This window comes from Oncorhynchus clarkii, chromosome 29 (genome assembly GCF_045791955.1).
Source record: "Oncorhynchus clarkii lewisi isolate Uvic-CL-2024 chromosome 29, UVic_Ocla_1.0, whole genome shotgun sequence".
NCBI classification, from domain to species: Eukaryota; Metazoa; Chordata; class Actinopteri; order Salmoniformes; family Salmonidae; genus Oncorhynchus; species Oncorhynchus clarkii.
In genome coordinates this window covers 34,260,442-34,274,389 of record NC_092175.1, presented here as the reverse complement: position 1 = coordinate 34,274,389, position 13,948 = coordinate 34,260,442, and the positions used below count along the sequence as shown (strand labels likewise).

General features: G+C 47.1%; 1 protein-coding gene across 7 annotated transcripts in view; it reads right to left on the bottom strand.

The window, feature by feature from the left end:
- The window catches only part of LOC139388617 (EH domain-binding protein 1-like protein 1), a 39,692-nt gene that overhangs the window by 9,317 nt on the left and 16,427 nt on the right, over positions 1-13,948 (bottom strand). For 2 of the 7 annotated variants that reach the window (XM_071135380.1, XM_071135382.1), the window contains 5 exons: positions 11,143-11,250; positions 9,584-9,640; positions 9,235-9,442; positions 8,029-8,520; positions 7,031-7,699 (listed from right to left, as the gene is read on the bottom strand). In XM_071135380.1, the coding sequence (XP_070991481.1) occupies positions 7,031-7,699; positions 8,029-8,520; positions 9,235-9,442; positions 9,584-9,640; positions 11,143-11,250 (1,534 nt within the window). Of the gene's footprint in view, positions 1-7,030; positions 7,700-8,028; positions 8,521-9,234; positions 9,443-9,583; positions 9,641-10,093; positions 10,555-11,142; positions 11,251-13,948 lie in introns of those variants that run through there. The other 5 variants (XM_071135383.1, XM_071135384.1, XM_071135381.1 and 2 more) reach the window with 4 other exon arrangements.

Genomic DNA, 13,948 nt, shown 5'->3' with positions numbered 1-13,948 from the left:
ACGGTAGGCAATTAAGGTCAAAGTTATGAAAACTTAGGACACTAAAGAGGTCTTTCTACTGACTCTGAAAAACACCAAAAGAAAGATGCCCAGGGTCCCTGCTCATCTGCGTGACGTGCCTTAGGCATGCTGCAAGGAGGCGTGAGGACTGCAGATATGGCCAGGGCAATAAATTGGCAAGTCCGTACTGTGAGACGCTTAACACAGCGCTACAGGGAGACAGGATGGACAGCTGATTGTCCTCGCAGTGGCAGACCTCGTGTAACAACACCTGCACAGGATCGGTACATCCGAACATCACACCTGCGAGACATGTACAGGATGACAACAACAACTGCCCGAGTTACACCAGAAACGCACAGACTGTCCTCAATAGGCTGAGAGAGGCTGGACTGAGGGATTGTAGGCCTGTTGTAAAGCAGGTCCTCACCAGACATCACCGGTAATAATGTCGCCTATGGGCACAAACCCACCGTCGCTGTACCAGACAGGACTGGCAGAAAGTGCTCTTCACTGACGAGTCACGGTTTTGTCTCACCTGGGGTGATGGTCGAATTCGCGTTTATCGTCGAAGGAATGAGCGTTACACCGAGGCCTGTACTCTAGAGCAGGATCGATTTGGAGGTGGAGGGTCCGTCATGGTCTGGGGCGGTGTGTCACAGCATTATCGGACTGAGCTTGTTGTCATTGAGGTAATCTCAACGTTGTGCGTCACAGGGAAGACATCCTCCTCCCTCTTGTAGTACCCTTCCAGCAGGCTCATCCTGACATGACCCTCCAGCATGACAATGCCACCAGCCATATTGCTCGTTCTGTGCGTGATTTTCTGCAAGACAGGAATGTCAGTGTTCTGCCATGGCCAGCGAAGACTCCGGATCTCAATCCCATTGAGCACATCTGGGACCTGTTGGATCGGAGGGTGAGGGCTAGGGCCATTCCCGCCTGAAATGTCCGGGAACTTGCAGGTGCCTTGGTGGAAGAGTGGGGTAACAGCTCACAGCAAGAACGGGCAAATCTGGTACAGTCCATGAGGAGGAGATGCACTGCAGTACTTAATGCACCTGGTGGCCACACCAGATACTGACTGTTAATTTTGATTTTGACCCCCCCCCTTTGTTCAGGGACACATTATTCAATTTCTGTTAGTCACATGTCTGTGGAACTTGTTCAGTTAAAACCTCTTCATCCTACCCCCTCCTTTTTCGAACATTCTGTTAAAAATCGCGCAACTTTTCAGCGTCCTGCTACTCATGCCAGGAATATAGTATATGCATATGATTAGTATGTGTGGAAAGAAAACACTCTGACGTTTCTAAAACTGGTTAAATCACGGCTGTGACTATAACAGATTGTGTGTTTCATCGAAAAGCGCAAGAAAAACTGCTCACTGAAAGCTAAAAATAATATCCATGCGTCACTTTCATGGGTTGTTAAAAGGGCACAAAATTAATTATGGACCTGCATGCAATTCCTACACACGATGTCACCATTGTCGTCATTTTCCGGGGAGTTTTTTGTTGGTAAATCCAACTAACTGGATTCAATTTCTTCCGGTCTCCGCCAGGATGTTTTGAAGTGCACATTTTCAGCCATTGATTTGAAGACGAGGAGCTATTGAATACACATCGCCCTGTAATCATTTTGAAAGATTATAAACGTTTACTAATACCTAAAGTTAGATTACAAAAGTATTTCGAAGTGTTTTGTGAAAGTTTATCGTCGACTTTTTTAATTTTAAAAAATGACGCTGCGTTTTAAAACAATGTTTTTTTCTGAATTACACAGCTTCCATAGAAAGCTATTTTGGGTATACATGGACCGATTTAATCGAAAAAAAGACCCAATAGTGATGTTTATGGGGCATATAGGAGTGCCAAGAAAGAAGCTCGTCAAAGGTAATGAATGTTTTATATTTTATTTCTGCGTTTTGTGTAGCGCCGGCTACGCTAAATCTTTGTTTACGTCGCATTCAGGCATTTTGGGGTGTTGCATGCTATCAGATAATAGCTTCTCATGCTTTCGCCGAAAAGCATTTTAAAAATATTTAATTCAATACCCTGCATGTGTATTTTGATGAACGTTTGAGTTTTAACGAGTACATTTAGCATTTAGCGTAGCGCATTTGCATTTCCAGGTGCCTACTTGAGACATCTGCGTCTCAAGTAGGAGCAAGAAGTTAATGTCTCAGTTGTTAAATCTTGTTATGTTCATACAAATATTTACACATGTTAAGTTTGCTGAAAATAAACGCAGTTGACAGTGAGAGAACGTTTATTTTTTTGCTGTTTACTTAGCATTAGTTAAATCTTCCCCTAACCCTAACCTTAACCCTTTTAGCAAACCCGTCCCCTAACCTTAACCCTTTAACTTAACTCCTAACCCTAACCTTAACCCCTGGCCTAGCTTACGCTAGCCAGCTAGCTAACATTAGCGTTAGCCACTTAGCCACTGCGAGCTAACATTAGGCACAACAAATTGGAATTTCATAACATATCATACGTGTTGCAAATTCGTTAAATTATGTACGAATTACAATTTGTAACAAATTATATGAATTGCAATTCGTAACAAATAATACAAATTGCAATTTATAACAAATAATACAAATTGTAATTCATAGCATACGAAATGGATGATGGATATCCACAAATTAAAACATACCATACGAAACTACTAAATGGCGGCTCTCTGATTTACGTACAGAATAATACGAAATGCTCTGAGACCACGTTGTCATTAGACATTGGTCCAGATGGCTGAAGTATGGAAGTCAAGGTCTCATAACTAGAGAATGGGGATATTTGAACTATGTTTTTAGGTTACATTTACAGCAGGCATGGAAGATGCAGACTTTAAGACACATTTCAAGGTGACATAGTTGGACACCTACTACTTGTTCATATTTCCATCCAATCTTTATACACAAAAAATGGTTTAAACAAACTTTTTGTTATTCAAGCTTTGGATCTTATTGCTAACATGCTTTTACAAGCAAGGGTACTAAATGTCCCTAAAATGTCTGTGGCCATGCTGATCAAAGCTGACAAAGCTGAGTAAGCCTCGGTTGCCTCTCAGAGTTACCCTCTGTACAGGCGGTAGGTAGCCTAGTGGTTAAGAGCGTTGGGCCAGTAACCGAAAGGTCGCTGGTTTGTGTCCCCGAACAGACTAGGTGAACAATCTGCCAATGTGCCCCTGGAGCAAGGCACTTAACTCTAATTGCTCCTGTAAGTCGCTCTTGATAAGAGCATCTGCTAAATGACTAAAATGTACAGGGCACCCACTAATGCTCTCATGAAGACATCAACATCAAGACCCTCCTCCTGTACAGCTACAGCAGCCTGTCCAAAACCTGCTCATCTTCCAACACCTCCAATGTTCTCTCAGCGCTCTTCTTCAACACTGGATCTACCTGCTGCTCATTGTTGGGATGTCCTGGGCAGAACATGGAAGAACCTGACTGACATGCACCTTCCTCACACTCAGTGTGGACAACAGCACATTTTTCCAGATACAATCTATTTTTCTTAGAAGGGTGAATTGGGCCTCCTCAGTCGATGGTGTGTCAAAGGCTCCTGAACTGTCACAGTGAAAGTAAATGTATGTTTCTCTATTTTACTCGGAGGGAGATGGGAGGAAACTCAGTAATGTAGATCTCTGTTACAGACACCTGTCTAGATGGGCTGCCACGGATACAGATATGAAATGACACACTTGATTGGACACTAATCTGAAACCAACAGAAGGACTGGAATCCATAGAGTCATGATCCATAGGTAATGACTTCTAATATGGGGAAAATGACTAGTCTCCAGAAAAGTTATAGCCTAAACGCAGTGTTATTGGCACTTGTTGGCGAGCATTACAACATTTTTAAAATGTCAACACCACCACAATTATGCATGTCTAGTGTAAATGTGCCTCACAGACACTTAATGCCATGCTGTGATGTGTTCAACCCCCAGTAACTTACCCTGTTTGCAAGGTATTCTTTGTTGGCTCCAATGTGCTCATGCCTACTCCCTCTGGCCCCTTCTCCTTAGTTTCCTCCTCTAAAGTAGCCCACAGAGGCCTTTCTGCCTCAGTTACAGCCTCCCTACTGGGAGGACGCTTCATATCGCACGGCCCCTCTTTCTTCTTAACATCTGACTCTCCAGCTGGAGAAATGTCTCCTTCCACTGACACAGGCGTGTCTAACAGCAATGTGCGCTCCATGGTGAAGCTACCGACAGCCTTCGCAGGGAGATCCAGGAGGGGTGTAGTTGATATTGACGGTACACTATCTTTACCATTTTCCTCTTCAATCATCTGTTTTCTAAGTGATTCATAAGACTGGGTCACTGTGGGCTCTGGGATAGAAGAAGACTGGGTAGTGGGCTCTGGGGTAGCAGAAGACTGGGTAGTGGGCTCTGGGGTAGCAGAAGACTGGGTAGTGGGCTCTGGGGTAGCAGAAGACTGGGTAGTGGGCTCTGGGGTAGCAGAAGACTGGGCAGTTGGCTCTGGGGTAGCTGTAGACTGGGTAGTGGGCTCTGGGGTAGCAGAAGACTGGGTCACTGTGGGCTCTGGGGTAGCAGAAGACTGGGTCACTGTGGGCTCTGGGGTAGCAGAAGACTGGGCAGTGGGCTCTGGGGTAGCAGAAGACTGGGTAGTGGGCTCTGGGATAGCAGAAGACTGGGTAGTGGGCTCTGGGGTAGCAGAAGACTGGGCAGTTGGCTCTGGGGTAACTGTAGACTGGGTAGTGGGCTCTGGGGTAGCAGAAGACTGGGTCACTGTGGGCTCTGGGGTAGCAGAAGACTGGGTCACTGTGGGTTCTGGGGTAGCAGAAGACTGTGTAGTGGGCTCTGAGGTAACAGAAGACTGGGTCACTGTGGGTTCTGGGGTAGCAGAAGACTGTGTAGTGGGCTCTGGGGTAGCAGAAGACTGGGTCACTGTGGGCTCTGGGGTAGCAGAAGACTGGGTCACTGTGGGTTCTGGGGTAGTAGAAGACTGTGTACTGGGCTCTGAGGTAACAGAAGACTGGGTCACTGTGGGTTCTGGGGTAGCAGAAGACTGGGCAGTGGGCTCTGGGGTAGCAGAAGACTGGGCAGTTGGCTCTGGGGTAGCAGAAGACTGGGCAGTGGGCTCTGGGGTAGCAGAAGACTGGGCAGTGGGCTCTGGGGTAGCAGAAGACTGGGCAGTGGGCTCTGGGGTAGTAGAATACTGTGTAGTGGGCTCTGGGGTAGCTGAAGACTGTGTAGTTGGCTCTGGGGTAGCTGGAGACTGTGTAGTGGGCTCTGGGGAGGCTGAAGACTGTGTAGTAGGCTCTGGGGTAGCAGAAGACTGGGTAGTTGGCTCTGGGGAAGCTGAAGACTGTGTAGTGGGTTCTGGGGAAGCAGAATACTGGGCAGTGGGCTCTGGGATAGCTGAAGACTGTGTAGTGGGCTCTGGGGTAGCAGAAGACTGGGTAGTGGGCTCTGGTGTAGCAGAAGACTGGGCAGTGGGCTCTGGTGTAGCAGAAGACTGGGCAGTGGGCTCTGGGGTAGCAGAAGACTGGGCAGTGGGCTCTGGGGTAGCAGAAGACTGGGCAGTGGGCTCTGGGGTAGTAGAATACTGGGAAGTGGGCTCTGGGGTAGTAGAATACTGTGTAGTGGGCTCTGGGGTAGCTGAAGACTGTGTAGTGGGCACTGGGGTAGCTGAAGACTGTGTAGTGGGCTCTGAGGTAGCAGAAGACTGGGCAGTGGGCTCTGGGGTAGTAGAATACTGGGAAGTGGGCTCTGGGGTAGTAGAATACTGGGAAGTGGGCTCTGGGGTAGTAGAATACTGTGTAGTGGGCTCTGGGGTAGCTGAAGACTGTGTAGTGGGCTCTGGGGTAGCTGGAGACTGTGTAGTGGGCTCTGGGTAGGCTGAATACTGGGCAGTGGGCTCTGGGATAGCTGAAGACTGTGTAGTGGGCTCTGGGGTAGCAGAAGACTGGGTAGTGGGCTCTGGTGTAGCAGAAGACTGGGCAGTGGGCTCTGGGGTAGCAGATGACTGGGTAGTTGGCTCTGGGGAAGCAGAAGACTGGGCAGTGGGCTCTGGGGTAGCAGATGACTGGGTAGTTGGCTCTGGGGAAGCTGGCATCTGGAGCAGCTCTGATTCATCTGAGATGATTTGTTTGTGACCCTCAACTCTGATAATAGCAGCTTCTGGTTTAACATCTTTGTCTGAGCTGAGAGGGCAAACATATGGGAAGTACATCAGTATTATGACACAGTGAATACTTACAGATCAGACACTCAAAATAACTGTAAGACAGGGCCAGGCATCGTCTTACATTTGAACTATTGCCAAGGATTACCACCAGACCATAATTCACACATATATGGTAAACTTGAACTGGGGTATCCCTGAAGTCATCAATTACTCTCAGTGTTACAGAGATGCCTCCCTTCCTTCCACACTTACCCTGTCTCCAGTGATTCTACATCTGGCACTAACATGTTCTCATCTACTTCCCCCTGTTCCTCCCTGAGGACTTCATCTTTGATCATCACTTCTCCAGAGTCCTGCTCTGGTTCCTGATCATTAGCTTTCTCCTCCAGGGCCTTCCAGAGTGGAACCTCTGGCTGCTCCAGGGCCACTGTTGGAGGCTGAGGCTGTGGGTCTGTCTTCTCTGGCAGTTCTACATTCTCCATTGCATCCTCAGCTATGGTGTATAATGTGAATCTCAATTGGATCATAGGTTCAAGGACTTCATATTGCGGGGGATCAGGCATTTTGGGTGTCTCTAGGCTTACTGGAGTAGCATCCATGGTTTTACCCATAGAAATTGAATAACTACTGTTTGATAGTACATCTACTTCTATGGTTTTATCTACACTGACACTGCCTGATAAGGGAATTGTTTCTGCTTTTGATGACACATGGTCAGAAGAACTGAAAGAGAGACAGAAGGTGACATGGAACAGGACATGGAGTGTGACAGAGGAAATGAGAGTTAGACAATAGAAAGGTTGACAAGGTTAAAGGACATTTTGTAGAGAGGAAAATGCTAATAAGATGTGCTCTCACTTACCGCTCTTTCAGAACACAGTTAGCATCTCTTCTGTGTTCTTCCAAAACGCCTGCTTCCTCTTTCGCTGCGTTCCATTCAGAACTATGTGACTCCTCTACACTCTTGTTCACTTGAACTTCTAGAGTGGCTGATTTGTGCTCATCAGCTTGTGATAATGAGGCCTTCTCATCCCGGGGTTGATGGTCCATCTGTTTCTTATCATTCTCTTTGGAGCCCATAACCTCCTCAGTCCATGACGGCCTTTTCGCTTTGATTGGCATTTTCATTTCCTTGTCTTTGCTGGGAGGACCTGCCTTCAGGGCAGCCATGCTTTTCATCATTTCCTTGTCTTTGCTGGGAGGACCTGCCTTCAGAGCAGCCATGTTTTTCATAATTTCCTTGTCTTTGCTAGGAGGACCTGCCTTCAGAGCAGCCATGTTTTTCAAAATTTCCTTGTCTTCATCTGACCTGTTGAGGTCATATAAACAAGGTGAATGAGGCACTGGGTTCTGTTTCCCGTGCTTCTTATCAACGGGCTGCTCTAGGCCTTTGGTGTGCTTCTCAGCTGCATCTCCACACGTGATGTTCCCAATCTCTGGAAGTGTCTTTGTGTCAACTGGGCCGTGCTCTACGTGGAGCTCCATTGATGTTGGCACTCCAGTTGACTCTGGATCAGCTGTCCGTTCAACACTGTGGAAAGGGACATTGATGTTAAGGGTCTGAGCATCAATGGAGATATTATTCTCAGAAGTGTGCGCGTGTGTGTGTGCATGCGCGTCCGTGTGTGTGTGTGTGTGTGTATATATGTGCACGTGTGTGAGTACACTTGCAATGGTAAACATATTTTTTGTGTTAAGGAGAAACAAAGAGGAGCTTTCAATAAACACACAAATAGTGTCTGTAAAATAGCCCAGTATAGTGTTTAGGCTTGTACATACATCATCACATGAGGATGAGGAAAAAGGATGAAACTGCAGCACAGTGTTAGTGTGTGCTTGTCTACGGAATGTCACACTTACCCTCCATCCTGATGATCCATTCCAGTCATCAAGGGGCTGAATGGTGACCTCTTTACTGCGCCCACTTTTGATGTTTCTTCATCTGCATTGTCCTCCAAAAATAAGTTACCGGCCATGACTGACGGATCAGGCGTCTCTATGATTATGTCATCAAGGTCGAGCTCAGCCAATGGCGGCTTGTCTGCACTAAAAGATTTTTCACCCGGGGTTGAGGCAGAGTTGTCCTCTGGTTTGGCAGGTTGAGAAGGCACTTCTTTGGTCTCATTGGATTTCTGTTTAAAGTCAGGCTTCTTTTCAGCCAATGGCATGTTATCAGCACTAAAAGCTCCCAGGATGTTGGTAGAAGGCTCTTTATGGGTAGTGCTCTCTGGTGCTTCTGTCTCTGGGCTAGAGAAAGGCCATGGAGGAGGGAGTGCTGGAATAAGCTCTGCTGAGACTTCTGTGTGAATAGGGCCAGGAACACCAGTTGCTGGGTCGCCATCTTGCCCAGAACTGAGGAACAAAGATACTTGGTGTCAGAGCTCAGATGTTGAGAGCAGGGAGGTTGCGGGGAACACAGCAGGCAGGTCACACACATTGGCAGGGTCATGAACCAGTACTGTTAGGGAGGGTTGTGCTTTATAGAAGGTGAAATGAAAGTAGGTGTAACAAGACAAAGGGGAGGGGGTGAGTAATTATGGGTATAAATACCAGACACTAGAGACATACATGCCACTCTTTACCAATCCTCCCTGTTTGAGGCCATACATAGGCCTATTTCTGCCCTTTATGAATCAACAGGGATACATCAAGCAGGAGGTCAGATTACAGCATGTCTCTGCACTATTGCTGTAAAGCTGAAATCATGGCAATGGTCATGGCAATAAAACTTTTGTATCCATTGGCATCCATTTTATGGTTAGGCAAAAAATTATAGCAATCAATAGAGACGAAAAAGGCAATTTTTACACCAACAAATAACTTTCAATTCATTATTATTTTTCAAATAATCTTTCTAAAAAACGTTTGGATATTGTCCCATACAATAATCTGTACTCTTACTTTTTGTTAATTTTGCCGACACCGCTGCAGTTCCCCAGTGACCCCACTAGACCCCGACTTTGAATACCACTGCCTACTACATCACACAGCAACAAGACAGCAACAACTCCATTTAAAAAGCTGTGAAGTGGCTGTACGTACGGTGTACCATCACTAGGAACTCACCCTTTAATAGTACTGGCATCTTTCAACCCCGCAGTTTTAATAGTACTGGCATCTTTCAACCCCACAGCTTTCTCAGCAGAGGCTTGTTGGTTCGTGATCCTGATGGCGCCAACGGTCCTGGGGGAGTGAGGAGACTCGTCCCCTCTCAGAGCCAGGGGAACGGTCTCACTGGACACAGACGCCGTCTGCTGCTCTGACAGTTTCGGACCTAGAGCAATCAGGGAGTAAAACATATAGATTATGCTATAATTAAGCAATAAGGCCCGGGGGGGGTGTGATCGGGGGTTAGTACAGTTTGCACATTAGACTGATAGTATAAATATAGTGAGAACATGGCAGAATGTCTCACCAAGAGTAGGACTATGGTAGTCCTCTTCTGTGAGAGTCTTCAACTCCCTCTGTATCTCTGTAAAACACGCACACATACACACATCATGTCATGGGGATAACGTACAATATTATGTTATTTCAGTGTGTACAATTACGGCACTCAACAGTGCATAACATGATTTATACAGTATGTAAGTGTTGTTAGAACTGATATTTTACTGGCAGCAGTAATGTGTCATTCTGTCTACAGACAACAGGTACTTTGTGCAGGATATATTCTTAGCTAAGTACACCACTTCATTGGTACTGTGCCTTCAGCACTGCTCACAGGCATTGAAATGAATTGAGTTAAAGCTACATTTGGCCGTGGAATATAGTGGTTGTCTCAGTGCTTTGCCAACAGGTAGTGTCGGGCAAGGGACAAACTGTCCAGAATGGTTTTATTGATGAAACTAGGCTGACGTCTTGGAGCTAGTTGCCCTCCCATGTCCTAATGGTTTTCATGCTGTGAGACCTGTTAGTTCAGTACCTGACTGGGAGGCAGTGAGAACAGCTGAGGCAGGGACAGTAGCAGGAAGTAGAGGGACAGGCTTGGGTAGAGGGTGAGAGAGAGGGGCAACAACTAGGGCAAGTTTATGGTGGGTGTTAGGGTGAGGAGTTGGAGGGTTGTGAGAGAAAAGACATGTGACAGGAGGTGAGGACTTAGGGAAGGGGATGGAAAGGGGAGGAGAGTGAGGGTTACACAGGGCATCCAGGTCTAGGCTAGTCAACAGGGGTACAGGGGGGACAGGGGCCATGGCATCTCTGGGAGAGGGACAGAAATAGGGGCCTGACACAGGCCTTGGCCTCCCCCACTCCCTCTGCCGGACTGAGAGAAGAGAGGTGATGAAGGGGATCGACAGAGAGAGAGTAGGGGTGGGATGAGAGAGAGAGAGCGAGAGAGAGAGCGAGAGAGAGAGAGAAAGAGGGAGCGAGAAAGAGGGAGAGCGAGAGGGAGCGAGAGAAAGAGAAACTGAATTGTAAGTCAAAGATTGTAGGTAAACAAAGGAAGGGAGAAGAGAAAAATGATATAATTCGTTCAGCAACCAGAATTAAGAGTGAAGACATAGCAGCAAGTCAGCTTGTCTCACGCTCCAATATAATACAACCGAAGAGAAACAAGCTACACAAGCTATAACTACATAAGTAACACAAAGTTATCAGCTTTGGCTACCTGGCTCAGGGTTTGGGAGCTGGGGTTTCGGGATCGGTGGGTCTGGCTGGGATAGGGTAGTAAAAGTGTTTTTATCTTGAGGAGAAGCAGCAGCGGAAAAGATAGAGGGGGAGGGGGGACGCTGATAAGTTGATACAATCTGAGGTCTGAAGACATTTGAGCAAGCTGCAGTAGAGGAAGAGGGGGGTGGGGGGGGGGGGGGTGGGCATCAGTCATAAAGGACAGGAGAGGACAGAAATATGATAGTGTAAGAAAAACTACAGCATGAGACACTCAAACCTCTATGAGTCAAACTTAAAGACATATAATGGCTAATGTGATAAAGTAGGTGGCCTTTGACCTATGAACTGCCATGTGTCTGGTACCTCTCTGTGGGTCGGAGGGGGGTTGAGAGATGCTAACACCCCGAGGCTTCAAGTCCACTGCAGGGCCACTCAGAGCCCCTGTGAGACTACTGAGAAAAGACCCAGGTACTAGCAGCAACAAGGAAAGGAAAGGGAAAAGAAGGAAGATAAATAGCAGAAACCAATGAGTGAGATCGATGACCTGGTGGAAAGAGGGAAGATAAATAGCAGAAACCAATGAGTGAGAGCGATGACCTGGTGGAAAGAGGGAAGAGAAATAGCAGAAACCAATGAGTGAGAGCGATGACCTGGTGGAAAGAGGGAAGATAAATAGCAGAAACCAATGAGTGAGAGCGATGACCTGGTGGAAAGAGGGAAGATAAATAGCAGAAACCAATGAGTGAGAGCGATGACCTGGTGGAAAGAGGGAAGATAAATAGCAGAAACCAATGAGTGAGAGCGATGACCTGGTGGAAAGAGGGATACTACAAGGCATGCCTTAAGACGTGCACTGATGTTACTTTTACTTTTTCTAAACCACAATTTCCTGTTAATACTGCAGAGAACATTTCTGTTATCTTACAGTAACACTGGAAGTCTTAAACGAAAGCAAACAGGTTCAAAAGTGCCCCTGGTTGATGCTACAAATCATTTCTATGTTGCTCAAAATCACTCTCCTTAGACAGGCCAGACAAACCTACAGCATGCTCTTGCTGGGGGATACTTATGTTGAAAATAATTCAAAGCAATTCATAGGTAAATCAGGGAGTACCATCATGCAGATTGAGAAAGAAGCGAAGCTTCAGTAATCACTTGTCAAGGCAGCATCATTCAGTCTATCTGCCTGGCTGGAGGTACCTGAGCCGCAGCTGGGACGGAAGATTTTGAGCAGTGGTTGATAGTGGGTAAAGACTGGCACTGAGGGAACTGGGGCTCCTAGGGACACTAATGGCACAGAGGCTGATAGAACTGATGGAACTGGTGGAACTGATGGAACTGGTAGAACTGGTGGAACTGATGGAACTGGGGGAACTAATGGAACTGGTGGAACTGGGGGAACTAATGGAACTGATGGAACTGGTGGAACTGATGGAACTGGGGGAACTGATGGAATTGATGGAACTGGTGGAACTAATGGAACTGGTGGAACTGATGGAACTGGTGGAACTGATGGAACTGATGGAACTGATGGAACTGGGGGAACTGATGGAATTGATGGAACTGGTGGAACTAATGGAACTGGTGGAACTGGGGGAACTAATGGAACTGGTGGAACTAATGGAACTGGGGGAACTGATGGAACTGATGGAACTGGTGGAACTAATGGAACTGGTGGAACTGATGGAACTGGTGGAACTGATGGAACTGGTGGAACTAATGGAACTGGTGGAACTGATGGAACTGGTGGAACTGATGGAACTGGTGGAACTGGTGGAACTGGTGGAACTGGGGGAACTAATGGAACTGGTGGAACTGATGGAACTGATGGAACTGGTGGAACTGATGGAACTGATGGAACTGGTGGAACTGATGGAACTGGTGGAACTGATGGAACTGGTGGAACTAATGGAACTGGTGGAACTGGGGGAACTAATGGAACTGGTGGAACTAATGGAACTGGGGGAACTGATGGAACTGATGGAACTGGTGGAACTGATGGAACTGGTGGAACTGATGGAATTGATGGAACTGGTGGAACTGATGGAACTGGGGGAACTGATGGAACTGGGGGAACTGATGGAACTGGGGGAACTGATGGAACTGATGGAACTGGTGGAACTAATGGAACTGATGGAACTGGGGGAACTGATGGAATTGATGGAACTGGTGGAACTAATGGAACTGGGGGAACTGATGGAACTGGTGGAACTGATGGAACTGGTGGAACTGATGGAACTGGTGGAACTGGTGGAACTGATGGAACTGGGGGAACTGATGGAACTGATGGAACTGATGGAACTGGGGGAACTGATGGAATTGATGGAACTGGTGGAACTAATGGAACTGGGGGAACTGATGGAACTGGTGGAACTGATGGAACTGGTGGAACTGATGGAACTGGTGGAACTGGTGGAACTGATGGAACTGGGGGAACTGATGGAATTGATGCAACTGGTGGAACTGATGGAACTGGGGGAACTGGTGAAACTGATGGAACTGGTGGAACTGATGGAACTGGTGGAACTGATGGAACTGGGGGAACTAATGGAACTGGTGGAACTGGGGGAACTAATGGAACTGGTGGAACTGGTGGAACTGATGGAACTGGTGGAACTGATGGAATTGATGGAACTGGTGGAACTAATGGAACTGGTGGAACTGATGGAATTGATGGAACTGGTGGAACTAATGGAACTGGGGGAACTGATGGAATTGATGGAACTGGTGGAACTAATGGAACTGGTGGAACTGATGGAACTGGTGGAACTGATGGAACTGGTGGAACTGATGGAACTGGTGGAACTGGTGGAACTGATGGAACTGGGGGAACTGATGGAATTGATGCAACTGGTGGAACTGATGGAACTGGGGGAACTAATGGAACTGGTGGAACTGGGGGAACTAATGGAACTGGTGGAACTGGTGAAACTGATGGAACTGGTGGAACTGATGGAACTGGTGGAACTGATGGAACTGGGGGAACTAATGGAACTGGTGGAACTGGGGGAACTAATGGAACTGGTGGAACTGGTGGAACTGATGGAATTGATGGAACTGGTGGAACTAATGGAACTGGTGGAACTGGTGGAACTGATGGAACTGGGGGAACTGGGGGAACTGATGGAACTAATGGAACTGATGGAACTGGTGGAACTGATGGAACTGA